The sequence below is a fragment of the Vulpes lagopus genome, chromosome 24 (assembly GCF_018345385.1).
Source record: "Vulpes lagopus strain Blue_001 chromosome 24, ASM1834538v1, whole genome shotgun sequence".
Lineage (NCBI taxonomy): Eukaryota > Metazoa > Chordata > Mammalia > Carnivora > Canidae > Vulpes > Vulpes lagopus.
In genome coordinates, this window is record NC_054847.1 from 54,193,669 (window position 1) to 54,221,053 (window position 27,385).

The following is a 27,385-nucleotide window of genomic DNA, read 5'->3' on the forward strand; positions in this document are numbered from 1 at the left end:
CAACAGAATTTGTTCATTGTATTACATAAAAGCATTATTTTGCAAGGGTTTGAAATTAAAAACAAAACAAAACCCACAGATAGTTTAGGAGTCACTGGCATTTCATGGAATTTGCCAGGTGGGATGGGAAGGGAGGGCTCGTGTCTGTGTGCGTGTGCGTGTGTGTGTGAGAGAGAGAGAGAGAAAGAGAGATAGATGGGGTGGTCAGACACAGGGCATAAGGCTCAAACTGCTGTTTTCAGCAATAAGAACACCATTGTGTCGGATAATTACACGTTGCATAGTCTCCATGATAAACAATAACATTTGCTTCCATTTTGGTCTAAATGAAAAGGAACATTTTCCCTTTTGCAAGCCAGCCAGATGGCTCAGAGCCCACACTAATGAGGGGCTGCCATCCCAGGGTCAACCCACAGGAGACCTCTTTGCTGTCACGTTGCAAAAGCCAATTGTTTTAGGAACACAGACCGCAAAACCCCTGCCCCTCCCTTGCTTGCTCACCCTTCATTTCATGCCTGACTTCATGGAAATCTTGCTGCAGAGAAGCTAATTAGTGGTTCGCAGGGTTCAAAGAGACTGTTTCCACTGCAGAAAACCACTGTGCAGAGCACAGCCCTGGAGAAGCCAGAGTCTTTGCTCAGTAGACAAGAGCTGGTTCTCCTTTCCTGTAGAATCTACCAGTCCAAGGGCTGTGCATCAAACCTCAGTTTTAATGTAGTTCTGCCACAGAGGGGACTTCGTAGGTTTTCACTCCTGCCAAAGACTACAAATGCAGGGTGAGGCATCCATATGCAGGATCGGAGGGCCCTTACGAACCCTGCCAGTGGTGACAGGTTGGGGTGGCACTGCAGGTGACCACAGGTATTCACACAACAGTGCTCAGGACCCACAGAACGCAGACCAGCTGGCACCTGGAGAAATGCATCCAAATGAACACAAGTCTGCAGCCCCTTTTTGTCCGCACCCGGAAGGTGCAGGGCAAGGAAAAGAGAAATACCTTGGAATTCGTCAATCTGGGATTGTTTTTAAACTTCAGATCACTTTGTCATCTTCAGTTTGTAAGCCATCAACCATTTCCTTTTCCTCTCCTAGCATCTTTCTCGATTTACCAGCCGGTTATGTGTGGCACACCAGCTTCCTCCCGGGTGTGCCATAGAAAGGAGTCCCTTCCCAGGGGACCCCTGGCTGGCTCCCGGCGGTTTCATCCACCTGTCCCAGGAGGGACCTCGTGTCTCAGCTCCTGCAGGAGAGCTTCACCAGGGCTCAAGGACACCTGCCAGCATGGCGTGTCGCCTAGGGCTCTGTATTCATTCATGGACAGGCCGGTCAGCCTCTGACCCTGCCCGAAGTCCATGCCTAACCTTGGCACTTGCACTATCTCCAATCCTCAGGGCAAGTCAACACAGTACAAACAAGCCTGCAAGTCCCACTCCAAAGGCAGATGCACTGGGGTGAGCAGTCAGGTGCTCCCTAAAACACTGTCCGAAAACTTCTTCAAATGCAAACTGCTATATGCTGTCCTTACACATCCTCTCCTTACACATTATGTTTCCTAAAGATGCAACTTTTTTTTTTATTGTATTTAATTCCAAATTCCAGCCAGGCAAGCTGTCCCCATGGGCAGGCTGGGGAAAGCACCTCTCTCTACCCAGAGCCTCAAGCACTCACCTGCTCATGCTCATGCTCACGCTCACACACGCATGCAAGTGCACCTATGCAAACACCTGTACTTGCTTGTGTGCACTTTTTGAAATGCAGCCACGTTTGCAGGGAGGCCAGCTGGAATCCCTTGCTCCCAAGGCTGAGCACCAGCAGCTCACATGTCAGGAGAGCACAGGGACGGCTCGTGGAGGGGGGGGGGGGGGCATTTGCAGGGAGGACCGTCTCCTCCTTACGACAATGTGGAGGGAGTCCACCCAAGGCCATGGCAGCAGCTACTCCTCTGCCTCCTGCAGTTCCCTCTGCGTGGCTCGGAGGAGACTCCGAAGCTTCCAGAACACGTCAGAGGCTGCTCTCGGGGGGCTGCGGGCCATGCTCCGAGGGTCGGCGCACTCCTGCACTGCGTCCCGCAACTGCCGCTGCAGTGGGAAGGGTATGGCCCACCTCCCCAGACTCGAGGAGAACCAGTGGCGGAATATCTTGTCGCAGATGACCTGTGGGAGGGCAGACAGGGCAGTTAGAGTGGGCTGCACCCCGGCCCCACCTTCCCCTGCTGCAGGGAGGCCTCCTCCCACAGCATGGCCCTGACTCCAAAGCGGCCTCCCCTCCAGACCCCGAACCACTCAGCACCGGGAGTCGAGGCCCCGTCCAGCCCCGGAGCAGAGGGGAGGGTCCGGGTGTCCGTAGAGACAGGGGAGCAGGGAGTCCCCCGCAGTGACCCCTGGGCTGCGCCACTGCATCTCTGAGATGGGCTCGCTCACCCCTAAGGGGATCACCACACGCGATGACCACCTGACAGGGTTGGCCCGGGGCCTGGTGACATGCGGGTGAGGAGCGGCCGGCACACACGACTGCCCGTTGAGACACGCGTGTAGAAAAAGGCTGTGCTGGAAGCGACTTCGAAGCCCTCTGTGTCAGGAGCAGGAGTGAAGAACTAAGCCGCCACCTGGCAACCCGTGACCAACAGGGTCTGGAGGCCCAATGCCACAGATCTCACACCCCACGGAAGCCACGGCCGCTCCCCCCACCTTTCCTGGGTCCCTCTCGCTGGGCCCGCCACACCCAGAGCTGCAGAGTTAGTGGGCTTTATGGTTCTGTGTCACCCTGGCCCGGACCCACTGGACAGAGGCCTCAGGGTGGTAAAGCTCCTTCTCACGGAAGACAGGTAACTAAGTTCGTTTCCCAGTCCCTGCAAGGGCGAGGATTCTTTTTAAAAAAACAAATGATCTTAGTTGTGCAGTGATGATACATCCGCTAAAATGTTAAATGTTCCCAAGGACATACCACACACAGTCCTGGGCCTCCACGTTGCTCCTGACCGTCAGACACTCTGTGCCGGCCTCTGGGAGGCGACCCCTTCCTTGACTGTCTTTCTAGAGAGAGTATGTGACACACAGGCCTGTACATGCTCCTCCTTCTCTCCCACTTTGCATCAAAGGCAGGATATTACACACCTTCTACGGCTTCTTCCCATTTAACCAAATATCAGGGAGAGCGCCTTCTGCGTTGATTCTTGTACGGATTTCCCGATTGCTCGAATGGCTGCACCTCATGAGTATGGATAGATCATAAATTAACTAGCTCCCTATTCATGAAATTGAGGTCGTTTACTAACTTTTGTTATTATGAGGAATGCTACAATAAATATTTTGCATAAATATTTTGCATAAATAAATATTTTGCATAAATAAATATTTTGCATTGGGCCTCCAGACCCTGTTGGTCACGGGTTGCCAGGTGGCGGCTTAGTTCTTCACTCCTGCTCCTGACACAGAGGGCTTCGTTTTCACTTTGCACATGCAACTAAAGCCCACTAACTCTGCAGCTCTGGGTGTGGCGGGCCCAGCGAGAGGGACCCAGGAAAGGTGGGGGGAGCGGCCGTGGCTTCCGTGGGGTGTGAGATCTGTGGCATTGGGCCTCCAGACCCTGTTGGTCACGGGTTGCCAGGTGGCGGCTTAGTTCTTCACTCCTGCTCCTGACACAGAGGGCTTCATTTTCACTTTGCACATGCAACTAAATTTCTAAAATGGAATTTCTGGGCCGAGGGGTATGTGTGCATTTTTTGTTATGGTACATATTGCCAAATTGACTCCATGAAAGTTGTACTGAGATACATTCTTACAGTAAAGTACGTTGACAACACCGGTCTCCCCTACTGGCCACCAATACGTGCATTGTCCTTCATTTTTGCCAACCAATGGGTGAAAATGGTTTAATTTGCCTACTTCTTAGCAATCAGGGTGAGAGCATTTTGTGCTTCCTTTTCAGTGAATGGTCAAGTTAATGTCCTTCGCTCACATTCCCATCAGATTGTTGGCCTTTTTTAAAAGATTTTATTTATTTATTCATGAGAGCCAGAGAGAGAGTGGGGGGGGTGGGCAAAGGGAGAAGCAGGCTCCATGCAGAGAGCCCAGTGTGATACTCTATCCTGGATCTCCGGGATCACGCCCTGGGCTGAAGGTGGCACTAAACCACTGAGCCACCTGGGCTGCCCTGTTGGCCTTTTTCATATTGCTTCATAGACACTCTTTGTTTTGTAAAGACATCATCCCTTGCTTTGACTGACTTCCTGGAGAGTGGACTCTGAGATGGAGGTTTGCAAGCAGGGATTTACTGAGGTGTGTGCCTGGGAATTACACCTCCATGGGCCTGAGGGAGATGGAAATCGTCCTGCCTTCCTTACAGAGGCCAGGGACTGGGTTTTGCGGATGCCCCTGCTCCCACTGACCGATCCACAGATGCTGTGCCTGGCACCTGGAAAAGCCATGGCAAAGGAGCTTCGGTGGGGAAGGACAATCCTGGGGGCACTGTCTGAGCCTTGACAGCAGCTGGAGCACAAGGCCCCCCCTTGCCCTCTACTCTCCTGACCCGTATGAACAACTGCAAATATGTTGCCCATTTTCTCATTTAACTTTTTTTTTCTAAAGATTTTATTTATTTATTCATGAGAGTTTCTCATTTAACTTTTAAATATTGCTCATATTTTGGGGGGATTTTCTTTTGTTTTTTTCTATGTGGATTTCTTTCAAGATAGTTAAATCTGTCACTTGTTCTTCCTACAGCCTCTGAGCTTTGGTCCAAACTCAGAAAGGCCTTCCTTACTCTTGAATAATATCTAAAAATTCTCCCAGTTTTCTTCTGGTACATTTAGGATTGTATTTATGAGTAAAGACTTGAGCCCTCTAGAATTTAGTCAGCAGTGAAGCAGGAGCAAATGCAATCATTTGTTGCACCTGGTTACCCGGTGACCAGCACTATTTTCCCACAGCCTGGCCACCTCCTGCCGGCCCTATAGCTACCTGTCTTTATGTCAGTCTCTGAAATTTAAAAAAATTCTATTCCTTTGCTCTTCAATCGGGGCAGGGATATATATATATTAGTAGAATTTTAACTTAGAAAAGTAATACATTAGGAAGAGATGGGGAGCCCAACATTGGCTCAGCAGACCGCTCCATCCATTAGACCCCCATTGTTGGTCATTTGCCAACAACCCATAGGGGCAGGCAACAGGCACAAATGACCACCACCCCCTCCACCAGTCCCTGCCCCCACTGAGCACATCCAGCCTGAGTGGCATGAAAGGGGTGACTAGGCCACATGAACGGGGTGCCACAGCACAGAAGGCAGTGGCAGCTCCAGAAAACAGTGTCTCTCAGCTCACGTGGTGGCTGCTGCTTACCTCTAAGTTGCTGTTCACTCTTTCTGCTCCACACTTGTTGACTCGCAAATCACACTTTGAAAAACAGTCAAAGAAATTACAGTCTTCATCTCCTGTGCAATTCTGCTCGAGAATTTCCCTCATTTTAGGTTCAAAAAAGGCCATGTCCACATCGATGGCCACCACCTGTAACCCAAACAGCACATGGCCATCAAAAGGACTCCAAGGCTCAGGGGAGTGGGAGCTGGCGCATCTCTGTTCCCACTTGCAGTGCAGGTGCCAGCAGGTTGCGGGATCACAGAACCCTACCTGCCGGAAAGAGAAGCCCAGGCCATGCTGCAGGGCTCTTGCTTTATTCACACAAGCACGTGGCATTGACCATATTGCAAGGCTTTTGTTGCAAAAAGAACTTTTGCTGGTGAAAGCCTAGATTTGGAACTATAGCTGGAAGTATCATTTTTCAACTTTAAATACTTTTTCGGCTTTAAAAGTAGAATCTCTGAGGGGCACCTGGGTGGCTCAGTCGGTTGAGTGTCCAACTCTTGGTCGGGTCATGATCTCGGGGTCCTGGGATCCAACCCCGGATCCAACCCACTCAGTGTGGAGTCTGCTTGAGGATTCTATCTCTCTTGCCCATCCCCTGGCTCTCTCTCTTTTTCTCTCTTTCACACACACATACACACACACACACACACGTATAAATGAATATTTAAAAAAAATAGAATCTCTGAAATGGCTTAAAAATAAATTCCTCCTCCATTGCTGTATCATTTGGGTCTCTGACCCTCAAGGATTAGCATTATAAAAGCTGTGAGACACAGATAATTTATCCCCATAAATATAAACAATGAAGGAACTGACGTCCCAGAGTCTGTAAGTGTGATGGTGAAAGTGGGTGGCAGGACCTATGCTGTCTACTTACAGTGTATCTGTGGCCCGAGTCAGCTGGTTTCCTACTGACTGGTTGGATGGACACATGGCTGCAAAAGGCAGCATCAAACCTCTTGCATGAGGGTTGATGCTTGTGGACCCTGATCCAACAGCATCAAATACTAAATACCACTGTCAATGTGAGCACGTGATCGACTCCCTGGAATTTCAGATTGATCTTCTTGGCTTCAAACCAACTAGGCTTCAAAACCAGTAAAAAGAATACCATCTACATTATGCAGATTTTCCTCCACCACCTGAATTTTTAAAAAATAATAATAATAAAAAGGATTATCTCAAACCTGATAAAACCTGGAGTCTGCCCAAATCAAGCAGTTCATAGCTTCAAGGTATTAAAAAAGCTTTCTGAAGACTTGATGAATTTTCTGGAGCTGGTGGTGTCTCACAAGCCTTCACAGGCCACCCTCCAAACGTGAGCCCTTCCTTCTGCCTTGGGTAGCATCTCAACGAGGGCTCCCTGGCTGGGGTCCATTTCCTCTGCAACTTGGCAGAGTTAGAAGCTACATTCCCCAGTTTGGGATTTTTGTTTTTCACTCAGGAGGGATGCCAGTCGGTAGTGAACTTCCTTGGGAATGATTCAGTAGAACAGAAGAGAGAAAATAATCTCTTTCAAAATATATGGAGAATAATGAAAATGAAGAACAGGGAAATTTTCCCTACTTAAGAGCTTTGTTTAGTTACTAATTCAGGCACAGCAAACAGAAATTACAATTTTAATCCATTTCTCCTATTTAGCCAAAAGAAATAGCTACGTTGGCTATTTACCTTAGCTAATACAGGAAAAATATACTAAGGCTGTGCTCATGAATCTATTGTCTTTTTTTAAAGATTTTATTTATTTATTCATGAGAAATACATAGAGACAGAGGCAGAGATACAGGCAGAGGGGAGAAGCAGGCTCCCTGGGGGGAGCCCGATGTGGGACTTGATCTCAGGACCCCAGGATCATGACCTGAGCCAAAGGCAGATGCTCAACCGCTGAGCCACCCAGGCGTCCCAGATCTATTGTCTATATAATTTATTGTCAGGGCTCCAAGGTTCCCTTCTTTCCATCCTTTCTGGCAACCTCCCATGGCCCCCACATGTCCTTTCAGCTCCTGTGACTTTTCTCTCCCGTTTCTGATCTTTCCCTTCTCATCTCCCAGGGAGAGCCAGATTTATTTTTTTAATTTTTAGCGTGCAGTGTAGAAGGGATTACAGCTATTGTAAGCATTAACTCTACGCATCTAAAATAAGAACAGGAACCAAGCCCACCATAAAACCTGCACAGGGTTTCTTCAATCATGTTAGGAGAATCAGCACATTCTTCCTGCAGGAATCACCTAACTCACATCTTCATCAGACTTTATGCTGGCATCCAGCTAGAAGGGGCTGATGAGAACTGTTTCCTCCTAAGTAGGAAACACGTCTGGCAAAAAGGAGCACCTGCTGGAGATGGTTTGGGGGCATGAAGCAAGGATGTTTCCCAGGTATTCCTTTACAACCACTGGGTAAATTCTCAGGACCTATAAGTGGGGACTTATAGAGAAAGTGAAGGACTGCAAGTCTCTGAGTCGTACCCCCAGAGTGTCGGACCCAGTAGATCTTGAGGGCAGGGGAGGGCAGACAGAGGCAGATAATTTGCATTTCTAACAAGTCCTCTGGTGATGCTCATACTGCTGGGTTTCACTTAAAGTCGTGAAATCATAGGTAAAATTAACTTCTTGAATGTCCACGTCTGTGAGGAGGTCAATGATGGTGGGGTTGGCCAAGGGGGATCTCTGTCCTTCCTCCCCCACAGCCACGCCCCCCCAGAAGAGCTCAGGCAGAGGAAGGGCCTGTGTGCCCCAGCACGGTCCACAGGGTACAGTCTGGGGCCAGGGCAAGAAGTGCAGCTATTATTTCACTGGACAAATATTTCGCATCCATTACGCACAAGACACTGGAAGGCATAACTCTAGGGCAGTGCACAAGCCAGCAACATGCCATGTTTCCCTTTCCCCAAGGAAGACCTGTCAGCCCCGCCGCCTTCCTACAGCCTTTCCCGGGAACTCAGCCCAGACAGCTTCACAATCCCCTCAACTGTTGCTGTGCCTGTTGAGTTCCACTCACTGACACTCCATGACACTTGTTGTCAGATGAGCCCTGGTCCTAGAACTGCCAGAGCGGACACACCACACTTCCTTTCCCAGGGCCCTGGGGTGCCCAGGTTCCCAGGACTTCACTGAGAAAGAGAACGGTGGTGCTTCGTGTCCATCACATAAACTTTCTGCTCATGAACTAGGGAAGCTTGGCTGGGACTTCACCTCGGAAAAATATGCTGGCGGGGTCCTGGGTGTCCCTCCCCTTCACAGCTTGGAGCATGGCTAGGGGTCTTGTGGAGCTCAGGATGTTGCAGACGGAGCTGAACTCTTCCAGAGCTCACCAGCCAGCGTGCAGACCCTCCAGGAACTTCCCAGAACCTTCTGGAACCTCTCAGCTCTTTCCCTTCCACACTTGGGGCCACCCCAGCTTATCAATCTCTCTGGAGCAGCCAGGGAGAAGGCGTCAGGACCAAGCAGTTTGGGCAACTTGCTGCCCCGCTCTTTATGGTGACAGAGGCTAGACTGGAGAGGGGTTTACACAGGGGGCAAATTTTGTTTCCTAGGTTTCAGGCTGTTGTAAGAAGGCATTCCTCTGCTACCTGCTGCGGTAGGTAGTACCAGTAGGTAGTACCTGGCCGGCAGTAACAGAACCCTCCCCCACAGCCGCCTTCCCAGGCCTACCCCACACCCACAGCTACTTCTTAAGGGGTCCCGACATGCACCCCGGCACAGGGTAAGGACACCTGTGTTAGGGCACCCAGATCGCCACGGCATTAACCTGACACTTGGGTTTAGCCTAGCTGGAAGGGATGGGGGGGAGCTGGGAATGACGAGGGAAATGGGAGGGGGTTAGCTCCTAATAAAACACTGGAGTCCCTCCTGCTGCTTCTCCACCACACTCAATTCCTTGTGCACCTGCATGGCCCAGAGGGGAGGCAGACTTCACCTACCCCACAGAGCAGCACAGAGGCAGACACCTCCCCCTAAGAGATCCCTCTTAGATCTTCTTAGATCTAAGAAGCTGCTACGCTGCTTTGGAGAAACCAGAACAGCCATTAGGGAGGACAAACCTGGCCCTGCAGGGTCCCCTGCCCCTGCCCCTGTCCCTGCCCCTGCCATAGGCGCCTTCACTATCATTCCTCACCCTGGGTGCTGCAAGGTACGCAGGTTCTTCAAATCCTCTCAACGCCCCCCAGGAAGGTGCTCTGGCGGGTCCGGGGTGTCCAGGCCGGGAGGTGGCACACGGTGGCAGCAGTCTCCCAGGATTGCAGACACCCCCTCCTAGATTCTCTGCCCACCCCCACCCTCCCGGAGCCACTCACCGTAAAGTCACTCCTGATGGCAAAGTTTTCGGGCTTGACATCGCACAGGTGCAGGCGGTGAGCAAAGTCATCCTCGAAGTGGCTCACCATGTCCAGGAAGCTGAGCGCCATGTCGCTGACGGCCCTGGCCTGGCCCCGGCCGCCCCGGGGGACCCCCGCGGCCCCCTCGAGCGGGAAGAGGGCCCGGTGGCGGGGGCTGCCCGCGGCCAGGTACTCCACGGCGTAGAAGTGGCCGCAGGAGCCCAGCACGGGCAGGGCGTGCCGGCTCAGGTCCTGCAGGAGGCTGAAGAGCACAAACTCCTCCTGCTGCAGCAGGGCCCACAGGCTGGCCAGCTGGCCCCGCCGCCCCCGGCCACGCCACCCCGGCCACAGCGGCCCCAGGCTGCCGCCCGACAGCTCCAGGCCCAGGGCGTTCCTGACCTCGCCGGCCACCAGCAGGTGCAGCTCTGCCTCCAGGGCGTCCGGGCCGCCCTCCTCGGCCGCGTCCTCGGGCAAGCTGAGCGGCTGGAAGCTGGAGAAAGCCTCCTCCTTGGACTTGAGGATGATGGGCCGGCCGCGCCAGGTGGCCTGCAGCACCTTCTTGCCCCGCTCGTAGTACAGACAGCGCTGGTACCGCAGCTGCCCCGCCACGCACAGGTCCTCGCAGAGGTCGCCCACCAGCACCCCGCCCTGGTACTCCTGGCACTGGAAGGAAGGGAACAGTGGGTCACAAGGCGGGAGGGGCCGAGTGGTCACTGGGCAGGGAGAGGTGGGTCCCTGCACACAGATGCTCCTTGGCAGCTGTTGAGACAAACCCCACGCGTGTGAACGTCATGGGCTGAGTAATTAAGTGGAATCATTCAAAGAGTGTTTTATATTTATCACATTATTTAAGCAGGCCCAGGTCTTCAGTATCAGGAGGCCCGGTGAGATGTGGGGCCCCCCCACCCCGTCCCCATTCTGGCCATGTGATGCCGGAAAGGCCTTTCACCAGCTGGTGTCACTTCCCTCAGCTGCAGAGGCAGGGCTGGCCAGGCCAGGATCTCGACGCTGGCCCCACCACCCGGCCTCCCTGGGGAGACTTGAACGGCCAAGTCACACCTTGGAAGGTGGGTCCCCAGCGAGCCTCACCTGGTGCCAGGGCCAGCCACGGCAACGACCCTCTGGGCAGGCAGCCCTTCGGCCTGCTGTTTGTGACACCAAGCGGTGTGGCCTATAAGGCCAGGGGATCTGGAAGGACTACAGGGGTTCAGAGGAGCATCCTCTATAGGGCACAGGAGTTAGAAGAGGCCTCGTGGCTGGTTGTGTCACCAACAACAGCTTTTCGGAACACAGGAGCCCTTCTGGAAGTGAAGGGCATGTTGAGTGCCTGGCGGCGGGGAGGAGGGTCCGGGGGCCCTCAGATGGGCTTTCTCCTAAGCTTCAGCAGCTCTCAGGATGGGTGCCACACAAGGGGACCCAGTGACTCCCACACACACAACCACCACCTATAAACATCCCTGAGAAGACAGTCAAGCCAGGCCCTGGCTGCTGGTCCTGCCAGGACGAGGACAGGAGGGAGGGCAGAGCTAGAGCAGAATAAAGTGAAATGGAGCATTGTTGCTCTGTTCTTTTTTTAATTTTTCAGGAAACCTAAGGGCACCTGGGTGGCTCAGTGTTGAGTATCTGCCTTTGGCTCAGGGCGTGATCCCGGGGCCCTGGGATCGAGTCCCTCATCAGGCTCCCTGCATGGAGCCTGCTTTTCCCTCTGCCTGTGTCTCTGCCTCTCTCATGAATAAATAAATAAAATCTTTAAAAAATATATTTCAGGAAACCTAAACTGCTAACCCCATTGTTATTAGGAGCTTCCCTCCATCTGTTCCCCCACAGATGTGTCTTTTCTTCCTAGAAGTTCTGCAGCACAGGAGACAGGGGCTCCCCTTCGTTCTCACCAGATGATAAGACAAAGGGAAGCCACCACGCTGTTTCCTTCACTCTATCTTGTGCGCTACAAGTGCCTTGAGTGACCAGCTGCAGCTGAAGAGCAGTAGAGACCATGGGATGTGGCCAAGAGTCACAAACCTGGATGTGGCCAAGAGTCACAAACCTGGATGTGGCCAAGAGTCAAAGCCAACCCTGGCCTGGCTCTGCCGTGACATCCTGAGCAAACTACTCCACCCCTCTGAGCCTCTGACTCCCTCCCTGCATCACCTGTCTGCCTCCCTTGCTCGGTTTTTGGACAGGCGGACTGAGAAAAGTATGTGAAAACCATTCATTTATTCAAGCACAAGGCATCACAACATGGCCCTCCAACAATGGCCAGCTATATGACTGCACGCTTTCCAGACACTCTGGTCCCTTCATGCTGGCCCCCTTTGTATCATAAGCAGCTCAAAGTCAGACAACATACTTCCAGTGCCAGGGTATATGAACAATTCCAAAATCCTAAAAGCTCTGAAAACTACAACTTTTTCATGACTCATTGAGACTCATGTGGTACCAAAGCCCAACTGAAAAGTTGCAAGTCTGTAGTCTGAATGTATTCAACTCGGTATGAATTTCCATACCTTACACTGCAGAATGATTCATTTGATTACTGGTTCTGCTTCATATGCAACATATAAAGTAAATGATTCATATTATTTTTCTAATGCCCAGAAAAGCCTGACTTCAAAAAACATGCCTGGTCCCCAAGTGTTAGAAAAAGGACTGTGGACCTTTCTAAATACTCTAGTTTAATTGTTCCAAGCAAGCATTACCAAAATGCTTATTTTTTGTATTTATTTATTCATGAGAGACAGAGAGAGAGAGGCAGAGACACAGGCAGAGGGAGAAGCAGGCTCCATGCCGGGAGCCCGACGTGGGACTCCATCCGTGGTCTCCAGGATCACACCCTGGTCTGAAGGCAGCACTAAACCACTGAGCCACCCAGGCTGCCCCCAAAATGCTTATTAAAAAGAAATACTCCTAGTTCTTAAAACAAGTATCTGGAATTTCGGGACCATTTCAGGCCTTAGCTGGACAAGAGCCGGAGAGACCCAGGCCACACCATCTCACCTGATCCTGAGGCTTTCTGCTGAAGGAGGCTCCCAGGAGCCATCTCTCCTCTGGGGGCTTTCAATCTTAGTATTATCACCTTGGGTGGTGGGGGTGTCACACTGACCAAACACAAGGATGTGCATGGTCATGAATCTGACCTGGAGCTTGGGAATGCTGCCTTGTTGTCTTTGGCAAACAGACCCCCGTGATTAAGCTGTGTTAATGAACACCCACAAAACTGCGTTAAACACACGTGATGCTGTGTTCATCTTGCAATTTAACGTAACACAATGCTGGTAAAATGCCATCCTTTTAATTCCAAGCTTTGGGGTCAAGAAATGAGTGTTGAAAAGATCAGGACCCTTTGAGTCACTCACTCTCTGCTCAGAATTGCTTCCATTTTGCCCCTTATAAGAAATAGCAGCTGACTCAGGCTCTCGGAGACCTCTCAGAATATTCTCAGAGGGAAGGTGGGGATGAAAAGGTGAAGTGTTCTAGATAAGCAGGAGCAAAAAAGATATGAATGATGGAAATAATGTGGGGGGGCATTCATTTCCCTTCCCTTGTTGGTAGTTTTTTTCCTACTCTATCTTGTATTCGCAGAGTCTCATATTTCTTTAGTAAAACAGATCAAAAAACATTTTTTAAAAAATTTCGGGGATCCCTGAGTGGCTCAGCGGTTTAATGCCTGCCTTTAGCCCAGGGCGTGATCCTGGAGACCTGGGATGGGGTCCTACTTCGGGCCCCCTGCATGGAGCCTGCTTCTCCCTCTGCCTGTGTCTCTGTGCCAATCTCTCTCTCTCTCTCTCTCTGGGTCTCTGTGCCAATCTCTCTCTCTCTCTCTCTCTGGGTCTCTGTGCCAATCTCTCTCTCTCTCTCTGGGTCTCTCATGAATAAATGGATAAAATCTTTAAAAAAAAAAAAGTCCTTATAAAGCCCCCAAATTCCTTTTTGCATGATTCCAAATCATTTGATTCAATTCCATAGACATTTTTGGAGTGTTGTCACATTTAAAGTCTAATAAAAAGTGCTTTTGTATGAAGTACAGAACAGGAAAAGAAAAGCAGGTGACAGAACCGGTCTGGTGGGAGGAGGTGAGTCCTGAGCCGAGAGCTTCAGAATCCTGGGAGAAGCCAGGGTAAGAAGGGAAGAGGCAGATGGGGTCCACCACACTGTAAGCGGGGACTATGGAGGCATCGATCACGACAGCCCAGGGCCTTTACTTTCATCCCTAACTGTGGCTGAAATTGCCACAGGAGAGACAACTGTGGGCTCATAAGACAGCTCCACTCCTCTGGGACCGGAAATGGACAAGGCCTTGCTGCTTGGGCCACACCTGGCCACCTTCAAATCAACAAAGTATCTCTCTCAAATTAACCTGGCCTATGTGAGCTGAGCCACTTTCCAACTACAGGTACCAAGCTCAGGAGCTCACAGAACAGAGGTGGTTGCCTTCCAAACTCATGAATGAGAGCTGAGTATGACCTGTACAGGGGTAGGTTCACAGCCACACTTGGCACTGGGCACACCGGGTTTGCCTCCCATCTCTGCAGACCTAGGAGCTGGTGGCTTCTGCCCAGGTCTGTAGCATGCTGATACAGGGTCACAGGAGACCTGTGAAGGTCAACCAAGGTCATAGATACAGAGGACTGGGTTGTCTCAGGGGATGCTACTTCTCTCCTACCCTCTGCAGCCCTGGCCATTAGAAGGCAGAGGGGGTGCGGGAGGGGGGAGGGCGGAAGGGGGTGCGGTGGGCAGGGAATCCTGTTCCTGGACAGATGCACCTGAGCCCAATTTTGAAAGCCTAATTGCAGTGTGCCTAGCAGATGCAGGGCAGGGGGGGCAGTTCCACTGCAGGAAACAAGCTGTGCAAAGAGCCAGAGTTGCAAAGTAGCCTGGTGTGTTCAAGGGCTTGGAAAGCACAGTTAGTACCAGTAACTGTGTGTGACAGACTGAGCTGTCCTATGAAAAACTGCCATGTCACTGCCAGATAAAAATGCTTCTACCCTGCAAGAGCCAGATCAACCTTCCCCAGGGGACAACCCACCTTCCCCAGGGGATCCTCATCTCTGTCCTCCACCCCCAGCTCCCAGTCCGACAGACTCACTTGCACTGTCCTCTCTCCCACCAGCTCCCCACAGCACAGTGTTTTCTACAAAACTATCCTGCATTGATGATATTGAGTTTAAATCAAATTAAAATCTATATGGTTTTGCCCCTGCAAATTTGGATGGCAATTCCCAACAGGAGTTACAAGATATTTTGAACAATGGTATCATCATCGAATTGATCATAGAGCCTATCACTTTTGGAGGGGAATGTTATTTGGGGTGTCTTTCTGAAGTTTAACACATTAAGGTATAAGTGCGCCTCCTGCATGGTTTATGGGGTGCAATGTCGTGCATCAGGAAGGCCCCAAGTGGAGGAAGGTGCCCAGAACCCCAGAGGGCCTGCCAGCTACCATAGGGGAGGTCTCAGGTTTATGACCAAACTTCTGGTACCCCGTCACCTCGTTCGTCATAGCGGGTAGTTTACACTAGAGCAGGGTATACACGGTGTGGTGATTACAGAGCTGCTCTCGTCACCATCCTTTTGGATGATGTGCTTTTGGCATTTCAGTTCCTACTCTCTTACAGAACGTAAAATTCACCCACTGCAGCTATGCTGGTTACCAGTGTTGGAATGAGTCTGCAGGATCTTTTTTGCATGTCTGTGCCTCCTAAACAGGGAGAAGAATTCACCTAGCATTTTTTAACAAAACAGTGAATTTAAAATACAAATTACAAGTTTATGAGCTAATTAAAAATTGCCATCATGGTAGAGACAATAGTGAACTTATTTTATGAGCAGCACATCCTCCTGAAGTAGCTATGTTTTAACTCAATAAAAGTGGTTTATGCACTTTAACTCCGTGTTTAAAATCACTTTTCTCTGAATACAAGGAGGAGCTGCCAGCATGAAGACACGTGCACTTCTGTGCCCGAATGTGTAGGCATACAAAATCCACAGGTATCATGTTTTAAAATAAACTGAAAAAAAAGTTAATAAAGTCTCCTTGAAGTTGACTGGCATTTTTTTAATTACTTAAACTCAGGGTGGATTTGTGTTTCCAGACTGTCTGCATGCACACAAACGCACACTCCTAGAATTCTCAATTCTGGTAGGAATGTCTTAGCGGCTGTTCCTAGAATCTTTCCAGCTTGTATCATGGTTCTCAGGCAAAAACAAAACCTGTCCACTGAGTCTGGGAAACTGTTAACAGGGTCTCAAAGGTCATGCCTAAGGGCTGGGTTTCCTTTTGTGTATTTGTTTTTGTTTTTAAGGAGCATGAAGTCTCTACGTGGTGAGCAACATAGCACAGGATAGAACTCCTTTCCTGAGCAGTTAGCTGTGCACTGCAGAATCTCTGAGCATTTAGCCAGTCTACTGTGCAACCCCTCTTGGCCCCTGGATGGCTTAGAAGATACGCATTACAAACATGGCCAGAGCACTCAGGAAAATAGAGTCATTCCCTGCTACAAAATCTTTCTGGATGCTGTAGTCCCCCTGGGGCCACGGGTTTCTACCACAGCAAAGAAAGATAAGCCTGCCCTATGAAAAAGCAATCTCCACTGGAGGCAACTAAATTAAATCACATCAAGACCTAAAGAGCCAAAAGGGAGTTAAGCCTTCTGACTAACAGAGCCTGTGAGCATATTTTTGAGATGCCCTGAAAATGATGTGTGGTGGAAGGATTAAAAATACCTCATTGTTACTCAGGGTTTTCATCATTGGGGAAGCCACCTATTGTCACGGAGTCTCTACTGTCACACTGGACAGGAGTCTCATACTGGCTGCACGACATACCAACTGTGTGAATCAGGATAAATGACGCTACCTCTCTGAGGCTCAGTTTTGCCATCTGTGGCATGAGGATCATGTAAGCGCATCCCTCGCAGAGGTTACTGAGGGGATGAAGTGAACAAACACAGGGAAAGTTACATAGCCCAGGGCCTGCCCAGAGTCAGCACAGCACAGCAGCAGCATCTATCTCTCTGCCTCTGTGTGACAAGCTCTGCCTGTAGAACCGGGAGCCAGGCTTGGTGAGTGTAACCCTCACCAGCCTGGGATGGGCCCTGACACAGCTCACTAGAAAGGAAGGGCTCTAGAAACCATACAGAGAAGTCAAAGATGGCTTACAGATGTCTTGAATATGAGATGGGCTGAGAAGCCACAGCACAAAGGAGCACAGCAGTCTGACTCAAAAAATCCAAAGCTAGAAGGTCCAGGGCTCAACTCCTTGGAAAAAGTCCTGTTGGCCCTTCCAACTCTCTCCTCTTCCAGGGCCACAAAGTGTGCTGAGCTCCCTGGGCAGCCAGGGTGCCGCGTGAGGCGGCGCCAGCAGGCCCGGCTCCCAGCTCCTGAAGCTCTGCACCTGTGTCTACAGGCTCCCCCTGGGCCACCGGTGGTACCTGTCACCTCGAGGCCCAAGACACCAGCAGGAGTTCAGGGCTCCCCCTGGCTCTGCCGGGGAGGGAGAGGGCTCTCTCTGGCTCCGCTGCAGTGACGCCCTCTGTGCTTGGTATTCAGAGGGAAAGCTAATGAGGGTCTGGAGAGCAGTCAGGAAAATCATGGCCAGTTTTCTTATTAAGGACAAAAGCCAGGCAGAATGAATTGAAAGTGCCTGGGAGCCTAGAGACAGAGGGTCGATTCAGCTTGAGTCCTGGGCAGCTACAATGCCAGCCTCTGCGTGGCAGCCAGGGCCCAGCAGCGCCTGGGTTGTGCAGACCGAGGTGCTGTTCAAACCCGCACTAGTTCACAGAGTGCTGGAACACAGTGAGCCAGGGTGCTGGGCAGAGCGAACACCCACAAATCCAGAATGGGGAAGGTGAAAGGGGACGAGGCAGGGAGAGAGGGAGAGAAAGCCAAGCCCTGAGCACTTGTGAGGAATAACGGCCTTGAACAGGGTGTCCAGATGACGCTCCTCAAAAAATCTGTTCACAGAGACAACACCAGATGATCTCCAGGAAGATAGACAGAGGCAGTATTTCAAATTGTTCTTTTGGCAATAGGCAAGATTGGGAGCCTTCGGAAGCAGAGCCCATATCTTCAGCTTCACGTCAGACTCAAAACAACCCCAGCTGGCTGCCATTAGAGATATATTGGTAGAGCCTCTAACCAGAATCGGGTTTAATTTATGAGCTAGAATGCTGGGAAAGTTATGATTAGCAATTACCTAAATTATATTAGGCCATATAATTTCCATTAGTCCTTTTCCCACTTCACCAAAGATAAATAAATGAAAATAGCATTTTTATTTTAATGTAAAAGATTATATTACTTTTGTAAACAGGTATTCCATCCTGGAGAAAAGCTGGAATTCCAGCCTGGAGAAAAAGCTATTTTTCTTCATTAAAATTAGTCAATCAGTCCCGCAAAAACAGAGGTGGGGAAAGCCTCGTAAAGAGAATTTTTGTATGGGTAGCTGAGAAAGTTGATGAATTGTTGCAAGGTAAAGAAAACTTGATAGAACTTCAGTGTCACAGTCCATAGATGATTGATAATAGATGACTGAGAGATAGGATGGAGGGGATCATTGATGAGGGTCCCACTGGCATTATGATCGGTTCACAATGACACATGTCAGACTCAATTAGGGAATGTCATTTCTTTTAGTTTGTATGTTTCACTCACTTCTTTAATCCTTCCAATCTCACTTAATTTTTTTTTAATTTTTAGGCTATGAGATTTTGAAAACCTACAATCTCAAAAACCCCACTCATACGTAAGCAATTGGACTGTGCACGTCCCATCGTTTTTTGAGGATTTCTTAGAAAACAGATCATTTTTCACAGCAAATGCTTCGATGGATGGTCACTGTCTTAGGAAGCGAATACTCGTGGTTGCCCCTGTCTTCACCTCTTCGGCTTTCCTTTCGGGGACTCCTACCTTTATCCCAGGCTCCTAAAGCGCATAATCTTGCGGACCAAACGGAGAGGCCGAGGAGCGGCCCCCGGTGGGACTGAGCGGAGGAGCATCGCGCCCAGTGCGCGGGGCAGCTGCCCGCCCCGCCCGGACCCTCGGCCCCCGCCTGCCGGGCCCCGCTCCCCGGGCGCGCTCTGCCTGGGGCCCCGGCGGCCGCGCTGGGTCAGGGGCGCCTGCACCCGTCTGCGCGGGGCTTGGCGAGGCGCGCCCGGGCTGGACTCCCGGAACCGCGGCTGAGCGAGGGCACGGCCGGGACGCCCGGAGCAGACCCGCAAACTTTCCGGGCGCGGCGCGGGGGCGCGGGGGCGCGGGGGCGCGGGGGCGGCGGGAGAGCAGTCGGGCAGGAGCAGTCTTGGGACAAAGGACCAGTTTTGGCGACAGGGAGAGACCCCTCCGCGCGCCCACGGACTCGCGGGCAAGAGAGCGGGTCGCACGCGCCGGGCATCCCGCGCGCCGTGTCCCCCCCGCCCCCGCCCCCGCCGGTGCCACGACCGCGCCCGACTGCCCCGCTCCGGGCCCGACTGCCCCGCTCCGGCGCCGCGCTCCGGGACCTACCAGCGCGGCCAGGATGCGCCGGCTCTTCTCATCCGTGCAGCGCTCGGAGAGGACGCCCGGGTGCGCGCGGAGCAGCAGCGCGGCCGCCAGCACCCAGCCCGCCGTGCACGCAGCGCAGGCCAGCAGCGCGCCCCGCCCGCCCCGCCCGCACCGCCCGCGCCGCCCGCCCGCGCCGCCCGCGCCGCCCGCAGCGCCCCGGCCGCCTCCGCGCCATCACCCGCCGCCCGCGCCCCGCGCTCTCGGGGCGGCTCCGCGGCCCGGCCGGCCCGGCGGGGGAGGGGGAGCCCGGCGGCCGGGGCGGGGGGGGGTGGGGCAGGGCGCAGGGGCCGCGCGCCCTGCTCCACCCGCCGCTCCCACCACCTTTCCCACTTTTTTTTGCACCTTTTTCCCCCAAGAAGACCAGTCCCCTCTCAAACAGAACCCGCAGAACCCGCGTGGATTTAAAAGCCCCCGCCCCGCCCCGCCGCGCCCCGCGGGTTCAGACTCCCGGCCCCCTAGTTAACACCCTTAATCCGGACAAGACCTCCGCCCCCTTCTCTGGGCGGCGAGCCCGAGCTCTCTACAGACCCCGCACCCCGGGTGCTCTCGGCTGCAGTCTACCCCCCCCACCCCATTGACCCCTCTCCGAGATTCCTCTCTCCTCTGAAACCAACTTGGGTCTCCTCCGGGCCCTCCAGGGGGTGACCCCCCCCCGCGGCGTGCCTAGAGCCAGGGTTTGGGACCTTGCGGACGTCTCGGCGACACCCCACACACATACACTTCCCGGGCAGCCTCCTAACCCACCGCGTGGCCCAGGATGCCAGAGGACGCCAGGGACGGCCAGTGCCACACTCTTGAAACGTTTCCGCTTACCCTGGCTGGGGGGGGGGGGGGGGGGGAGCAAGCGTTCACTAAACGCCGCTAAATCTGTATTTATGTATATTTGTAACATCATCTGGGGGGGCAGCTTCCATGTTCAAATCCCAGTCGTTATACAAAATAGGCGGGCGCCTCAGCCGACAGAGCTGTCTCTGGTTCTTGCCAGCCCTCTCCACCCCACCCTGGGCTGCTCCTCTGTTCCCTGGAAGGCTTTCTCCTCTAAGGAGGGTCCGAGGTGGGTGGTGTCCGAGGAGGTGAACTGCCACAGCTGAAGGCCTCTGGAAGCTGCACCCCCTGGGTGGCTCATGCATTCGCTGTGAAAGCTTATTCTTCGGTGGTTCCCTTCCAGCCCAGAGCAGATCACCCTCCTGCATGGTCTGTAACCGAATTTCCATTCCTGGGTGTAGGAATAACAGGAACTACTCCAGCCTGATAAAGCACTCAGTGATCATCCCTGGGGAACTGGCTTCTTAACCTTGCACATTCTGCAACTTACCGTTTAACCTTCATGGCTTGCTGGTAGAAGTCTCTAGAAATTGTGAAACATCAAAATAACAAAGGCCACCAAGTGAGCACTTTAGGTATAGGGCCAGTGTTCCCTGATGCAACAGACACTCAGATCTGGGGGTCACTTAGATAGCAGTGATGTGAGCCAGAGTCCCTCTCCTGCCACTGCCACCCTGCTTCCCAGGGTACACCCCAACAGAAGCCCTGCTGGGAGGATTTTGGTAAGCTGGCCATATCATTTCAAAATAATTGTGGAGCCCGGAAGACATCAGAGGCTATTGCTCTAAAATCTTGACCCAATGGTGCAAAGTCGATTCCTTTTCCCAAGAATCTGGAGTTCTGGGGCAGGAAAAGAAGGAAAAATGAGGTAAAGACGTGTGATCACTTATCCTTTACAACCTTGGGATCAAAATCACAGGAGGAAAACAGAACTTGAAATCAGAGTTAACAACATTGCGATTTGCAAAGGTAGCTTTTACTTTTGTTAAGGTTTTAAGAATGTCAATCACACTTCTTTTGGCGTTTTATAAAGAAGAAACGGAAGAACAAAATTATAACCCCACAATAAAGAGATCCTTTAAATATTCAGCATTGTTTTAACACAGAAGTTACAGTACTTGCTAGACCAAAATAAAATCCTCAGAATGCAGGACGATGGAGGCTGCCATCCTGCCGTACAGTTTGCACACTGCACAAAGCCATGGAGAGGTGGATGGCACTGAAGTCCACCAGAGCTCAGCCCCCCAAACCTTTTGTCCCCCAGGGGCCTCATGCAGGGACATGAAGCTATTGAATTACCTGTCCAAAGGGGGCTTTTTGGGGTATTCACATATAGGTGACTCATAGGCCAGCTGTACCCTTGATGCTAAAGATATTCCCCTAGAGCTGCAAAAAACAAACAAATACATCCATAATTGCGTTAACAACAGAATGTGAAGCTTTGGCTTCATGAACCAAGAAAAACAAGTTAGGTCTCATCTCCCAGAAGCCCTGCCTGCTGCACGTTGGTGCCATCAGCACGTCTCTGCAATTGTGCTGCATGATTCAGAATGACTGGCAGCCTTCGTGGGGTTGGCAGGGGGACCGCAGGTCAGGAATAGGGGTATGGGCAGAGCTGGGGAGTGGCTTGGCCCGGCGCCTGCTTCACATCAGATTGATTTGAATAGGCTCTGACTCCTTAAAAAAATTTTGTGAAATCCAAGAACTACTTCCACCTACTCCCTTACCTGAGCTATGAAAATGAGCCATAATATTAGAAATGGCTGGGCACAGCGATCCCTCTGGCCATGCTGCATTCACACGGAGTGGTTTTCCTCTGACTTGAAGGAGATGGAAATTTTGCTCCACATGCCACCCGAGAGAAAGGTCTGCAAGCAGATGACAGGCCACCCTGTCCTAGAGTCCAGGACCCATGCCCTGTGCCCAGGCCTCAGGCACCCACGGAGAGGAGGAAATGCAGCATGTGATCAGGGTTTGCTCATTTTAAATAAGAAGTTAGACTAGACTGTATTAGTTCATTTATTTCTTCCACTAGATTGGAGGCTACTTGAGGCTAAGCACTGTCTCATTTTATGTTGTAATCCCAGCACCTCATCTGGTACCCAATACAAAGGAATATCTATTTGCTGAAGAAAGGAGTGAAAGGTCAGAAAACTTTGAGATTCTCCATGGAATTCTTCTTGAAAAAGTTCTTTGAACACATAAATATTTCTTTCTGATTTCCTGAGGCTAAATTGAGCAATCCAGCACATCACAGGGTTAGGAATATGTTTGAACATATCCTTTGGGTTCTGAACTCATCTATTGACAGTTGAACTTGTCACCAAGAAAAAATATAAGCATTTTCACTTATAGGCCATTACTAGGGGAAAAAAGATAAAATTCTATAGTTTTCCGACTTTGATTATACTAGACAGACAGGTTTCTTAGTGCATGATTCTGCTACATTTCCATATACATTGAGCTTGTAAAAATATTTTTCTTCCTAAAAGGACTTGGATAACAACAAATATGCCTGTTTTTAATATAGTAATTGATATATTCACATACATTAGCTTATAGTATTCTCTGAGCAACCTGGCAGGTGGATCGTGTGAATGCCACTATGGAGTATTTCATAGAAAAGGGCATAACCTCTTTTATAGGACCTGTTAGTGGCAGTGACAGTGTTAGAGGCCACTCACCTGCTTCTAGGCTTGAGATCAATTCCTGTTTTGATGCTGGTTTTCTGGTCCTCTCTAAAAGTGAGAATGTAAAATGTTCTATATGTATCACAATTGTTTGTTGACATATCCTGCCACAGGCCAAGAAAGTTTCACACATTTTGTTGTCTTACCAGTCATTTGCAAAAGTTATCATTGGAACAAGGTTTTAACTCATGCCTTCCTACTATCTGTCTCTGTTTCCCATCCCAACAGTGGCTGCCATGTTTGCCCGATGGGGAACCACAGAAAAGGGGAGGCCACCCTTCAGAAGACGGCGTGTTTCTGTTCACTTGTTATCAGGTTGTGGGGTGAGGGAGGGTAAGTGTGAAGAAAAGAATGGATAGTCAGACTTCCGACTCCAATAAATCTCTCCTCAAATACGTTCCACACTTCAGAAAGGCAAACGGCACTATCATTTGGATTTTCCTGAATCCATGTACTTACTTTGCTCTTATCTGAAGTGAGATCAGCCCTAGTTTTAAAATGCAAGTTGTGTTTGGAGAGGAAGGAGAGGCGATCCTGTATCTGAGCCAGCCTGGGTTGGGGATCAGGGTTTAGGTATCTCTAGGAATCCTTTACAACCAGAGGCCAGGGTTCCAGAATGTGAAGGAATAGAAGTTAGGATGTTAAAAAAAAATTACGATCTTGCCTAGAGTCCTCAGATCATATGGTTTATAAAGCTCAATAACCATTTTACCACAACTTAGAATACAGCATTCTTGAATGCACTGGGCAAGGCTGATGCATCAGGATTTCCCTTACAATACACTTTATAATAATAACAAGTGGGAAGAAACCCCAATGTGGATAGTAGGGATCGGTTAGATAAGCTTCCTTCACCCCTAAGTGGAAAACATATGCCATCACCAGAACCTGGGACGTGAAGTCTATGTTGACAGGGGAGGGATCAGAGAAGAACTTCCCACTTTCCCCTCCCTTGTCAGCACACACTCCACATTTCTTCAGGGAATCAGCCCTCTCCTTCTCAGTCCCCAGGGTTGATGTCTACAGACAGTGGCAGGGGAGCCTGCTGAGGACAGCAGGCACCTTCTCCAAACAGAGGGGTGGAGCCCCAAAGGGCCACCAAGAGACAAGGGGACTCTGTTCTTGTTGGAACTGGTGGGAAAGAGAGAGCTTCTCCCCTCACCCCCAGGTGGTCAGGGTCTGTGGATGCAGGCACCAGAGACCACCCAGGAAGAACCTGCAGGAGAATGATCAGCCTCCAGGAAGGATTCCTGAGGACTTGATTTGAGCACCTGACTTTTCAGTTGCCCCTTTGTGGCTTAGCAAGCATGTGCTGGTTTTCTGTCATTTATGATGGAAAGAGTCTTGACCGGTACAGACGCTTATAAGATGTCACTGAATGAAGAAGCAGGTTTCAAAACATTATGTCCCATCCGGGGCACCTTTTAAAAATCCAAACCACATATTTTTGCATGTACACAAAAACTGATGGAAAGAGACACCAAATTGTTTACAGTATTATATCCAGATGGAGGAAGGACAGGTGCTTTTATTTTTTATGTCAAATTCCTAATTTGATTTTAAGACAACCGCCCATTACAAAGAGAGATAGTAAAAAAAAAAAAAAAAAGGCATTGTTATTTAAGATGAATCACTGCAGGAGAAGCCAATCTCAGAATTCTGGTATCCGAAGCTTCTGGTCTCATCAGCTGCTGTGATGCTAGACATCCGAGAACTACAGGCCTGGGCTACCCTGAACCACTTTAGAAGTGCAAGTTCTTCATCTTCTGTGATCTCACAGTCTTGCTCATTGTTCTGTAATAATGCTTAACATGGTAGGAGTTCATGCATTCATTCATTCACTCATTCATTCATTCTATAAGTGCCACTACTTTGGTGTCAAAGATGTAGAGGTGAAAGAGCAGGGTCTCAGCCCTCCTTTGGTGAAAACAGTTATTCTTCAACATGGGATTCTCTGCAGGAGGATATGCTGCTTCTCTGCCCTTCCCCATGCCCGCTGGCCACCCAGGACCCCCAAGGGTCCCTGCCAAAAGATGGCCCTCAGCTGTTGTTACCAAACCCCTGCTGATCCCAGGACCACCTGCTAGGTGTTGCACTCCAAGCATGCACAGTGACCCTGAAAAGGATGGGCTGTGAGCCATGGTGATGGAGGGGTTGCGGGCCAAGCCACAGAATTAAATCATTTTTTTCTGTTTCATGTCTGTCATCTTCCAGGGGCCAGAGGAAATCTCTTGTCATCCCCCCAGAAACTGGGGACAATGGCTCTTGCCCATATAAAGAGGGCAAACAGTTCCTTCTGTTCTAAGGGCGGGCAGCCTGCTAGACCAGACATCCTCCAGCCCATGTGGTCTCAGATTACTGGGTTCCAGTCAGCATCATTAGTCTTTAACAGATTTATTGAAGCATAATTTACATGCATAAACTCTCCTCAGTTTTAGGCATATAATTCAATGACTTCTGGTAAATTTACAATTGTGCAACCATCACCACATCCAGTTTGGAACATGTCTATCACCCCAGAAAGATCTCTCTTGCCTGTCTACCTTCACTGCCTGTTCCCAGCCCCAGCCCCAGGTGACCATGAGTCTGCTTCCACACATTTGTTTTTTTCTAAACATTTCATATAAATAGAATCGTTCAATAGGTATCTTTCCCCCCTAGTTCTTTGCACTTAATTCAGTTTTTCTGAGGTTCATCTATGTTATGAGGTATCAGTACCTCATTCCTTTGTACTCATGGATAGTATTCCATTCCACAGAGATTCACCATTTGATGGACATCAGAGTTGTTTCCACTTTTTGGCTATTGTGAATAATGCTGTTTTGAACATGTATGTCTGTGTCCTCACATGGAACATATGTTTTCATTTTCCTTAAATGCCTAAGCATGGCATTCGTGGGTCTTATGGCAAATTTATGTGTAGCTTAAGAAACTGCCAAGCTGTTGTTTAAAGTGGTTGCATCACTTTACATTCCCATCAGCGATACACAAGGGTTCCAGTTTCTCCCCATCCTGGCCAACAGCCGTGACGCTGGTGATGGCCATCGTAGTACATGTAAAGAGGCCTTTTCTTGTGATTTAAAAATGCTTTCCCCTAATCAAGACTCTTCATTTTTATTTTCAAGGACCAGAAGTGGCCTACGATGTATGCAACCGTGCCTTCATTGTCCTGCAAGTAGGTCCTGTGATAATAGAATCATATTCTGGAACCTGGAGTCCAGGTCCTCTCTTCTTCACAGCACTGCCTGGTTTGAGGTGGTGGAAAGAGCCTGCATGAGAGGGAAACCATGGCTTGTCATGGATTTGTCAGTGGACCTGAAGCCCGAGAACATGGAGCACCATGTCCTTTGTAGGTGCTGCAGAAATCCAGCTCTGGCGAACACACACGAGCAGTGTTGTTTTTTGGTCTTAGGACACCAGCGATATTGGTTAGTGAACTAAAAACGGACAGATGCTCAGCCTTATTTCATTATTTCCTATACTGTTTTTAACGTCATACATCCGGAACCACTTGCTGCAGCCTTTGCGGGGCCGTTTTGTTGAGGTCTTTGTTGTTCATTAAGGTTGGCCAGAAACCTTTGCACAAAATGAATCACGGTGTTCCTCACAGGGGTCACCTTGGTTTATAAGCCTCTGGGGTTCCCTAACCACCTACAGTTGCACCACATTGTTTGGGACAAACTTTAGGAAATGTCTAACCTTTTTTGGCATCTCTTCTCATATTTTCATTTCAACTCAAGACACAGCTGCTTGGTGGGATTTCCCTCCAGTGCAAGAGGGATGGGAGTAACCGTGCAGATGCTGGTCCTTCTCCCTCCTGCCCCGCACCTTTTGTCCAGCTGGCACTTGACACACAGACTGTCTTCATGTGAGCACATGTGAAAGATCCCTATCGAGCCCATTCTATTCACATGGAAGCACGTCCCAGGGAAAAAATGTATCATGCTACTTGGCACTGAGACTCTCACACAGGGGTCCTTAGCAAAGGGGGACATTCCGGAATTTGTTATTTCCCTTTTGGCAAATGACATGCAACTCTTTGCAGAGAGCAGTGTGCTTCTGTAAAGCAAACCCGAAATAGTCTGCAGCTCTAACTGCTCACCTAATTAAGTAGGTCTTTTTCACTGCAGATGAAAGGAGAAGGCTCTCAGCTCCCTGACGGGTCTGAGTTGTTAAAATCAGAGAAGTCGAAATGTTTTGGCTGCGGCTGCTTTGCCAAATAACCATCCTGAAAATACTGGTCATCCTGGAATTAGATTTTATTACCAAGGGTCACTAAGTGTCAGCAGGGAGCAGCCCAGGTGTCAGATCACCCCAACTTCCCCTCACCCCCATTAGTCCCAGCTCTCCAAGTTCCGCTGAAAGATAGTAGTGGCTTTCGCGCTATTACATAGAAGAGGTTGTGCCCTCTGAGCCCGCTCCCCAGAAAGCATCTCAGGGCCTTTGATCCGCTCAGATAACTTCCACCTTCTCTGGTCAGGACACTCCTCTGGGAGCTTAAATCCACCAATGATGTCACAGTCCACCCAGTTACCTCTTAGTCCAGAAACCCAGGGTGATCCTTGGTCCTACCCTTCTCTCACACCTAACACTGGATTTTTTTTTTTAACTAGACTATTTTTTAGAACAGATTTAGGTTCACAGAAAAAAATGACAGGTTTA

General features: G+C 50.3%; 1 protein-coding gene across 1 annotated transcript; it reads right to left on the bottom strand.

Annotated features, from left to right (window-relative positions):
* Window positions 1-25,768, bottom strand: DIPK1C (divergent protein kinase domain 1C). Its single transcript, XM_041739492.1, has 9 exons — window positions 25,689-25,768; window positions 22,718-22,771; window positions 21,333-21,419; window positions 20,524-20,556; window positions 20,209-20,404; window positions 19,170-19,325; window positions 9,654-10,337; window positions 5,339-5,503; window positions 1-2,153 (listed from the first exon to the last, which is right to left on the bottom strand). Exons 1-9 carry the CDS (start codon window positions 25,766-25,768, stop codon window positions 1,935-1,937), a joined length of 1,674 nt encoding a protein of 557 aa, XP_041595426.1. The 3' UTR covers window positions 1-1,934.
* Between the last annotated feature and the right edge of the window lie 1,617 nt (window positions 25,769-27,385).

What these genes read in the sequence shown, in the direction of transcription:
- DIPK1C (XM_041739492.1), bottom strand. Translation starts at nt 25,768, where the DNA reads ATGGCCATCACCAGCGTCACGGCTGTTGGCCAGGATGGGGAGAAACTG. An exon ending in AAAAAGCCCCCTTTGGACAG is followed by an intron (nt 20,557 to 21,332) that starts GTAATTCAATAG and finishes CACAATTTCTAG; the next exon opens with AGACTTCTACCAGCAAGCCA. An exon ending in CCATCAGGAGTGACTTTACG is followed by an intron (nt 5,504 to 9,653) that starts GTGAGTGGCTCC and finishes TTTGGGTTACAG; the next exon opens with GTGGTGGCCATCGATGTGGA.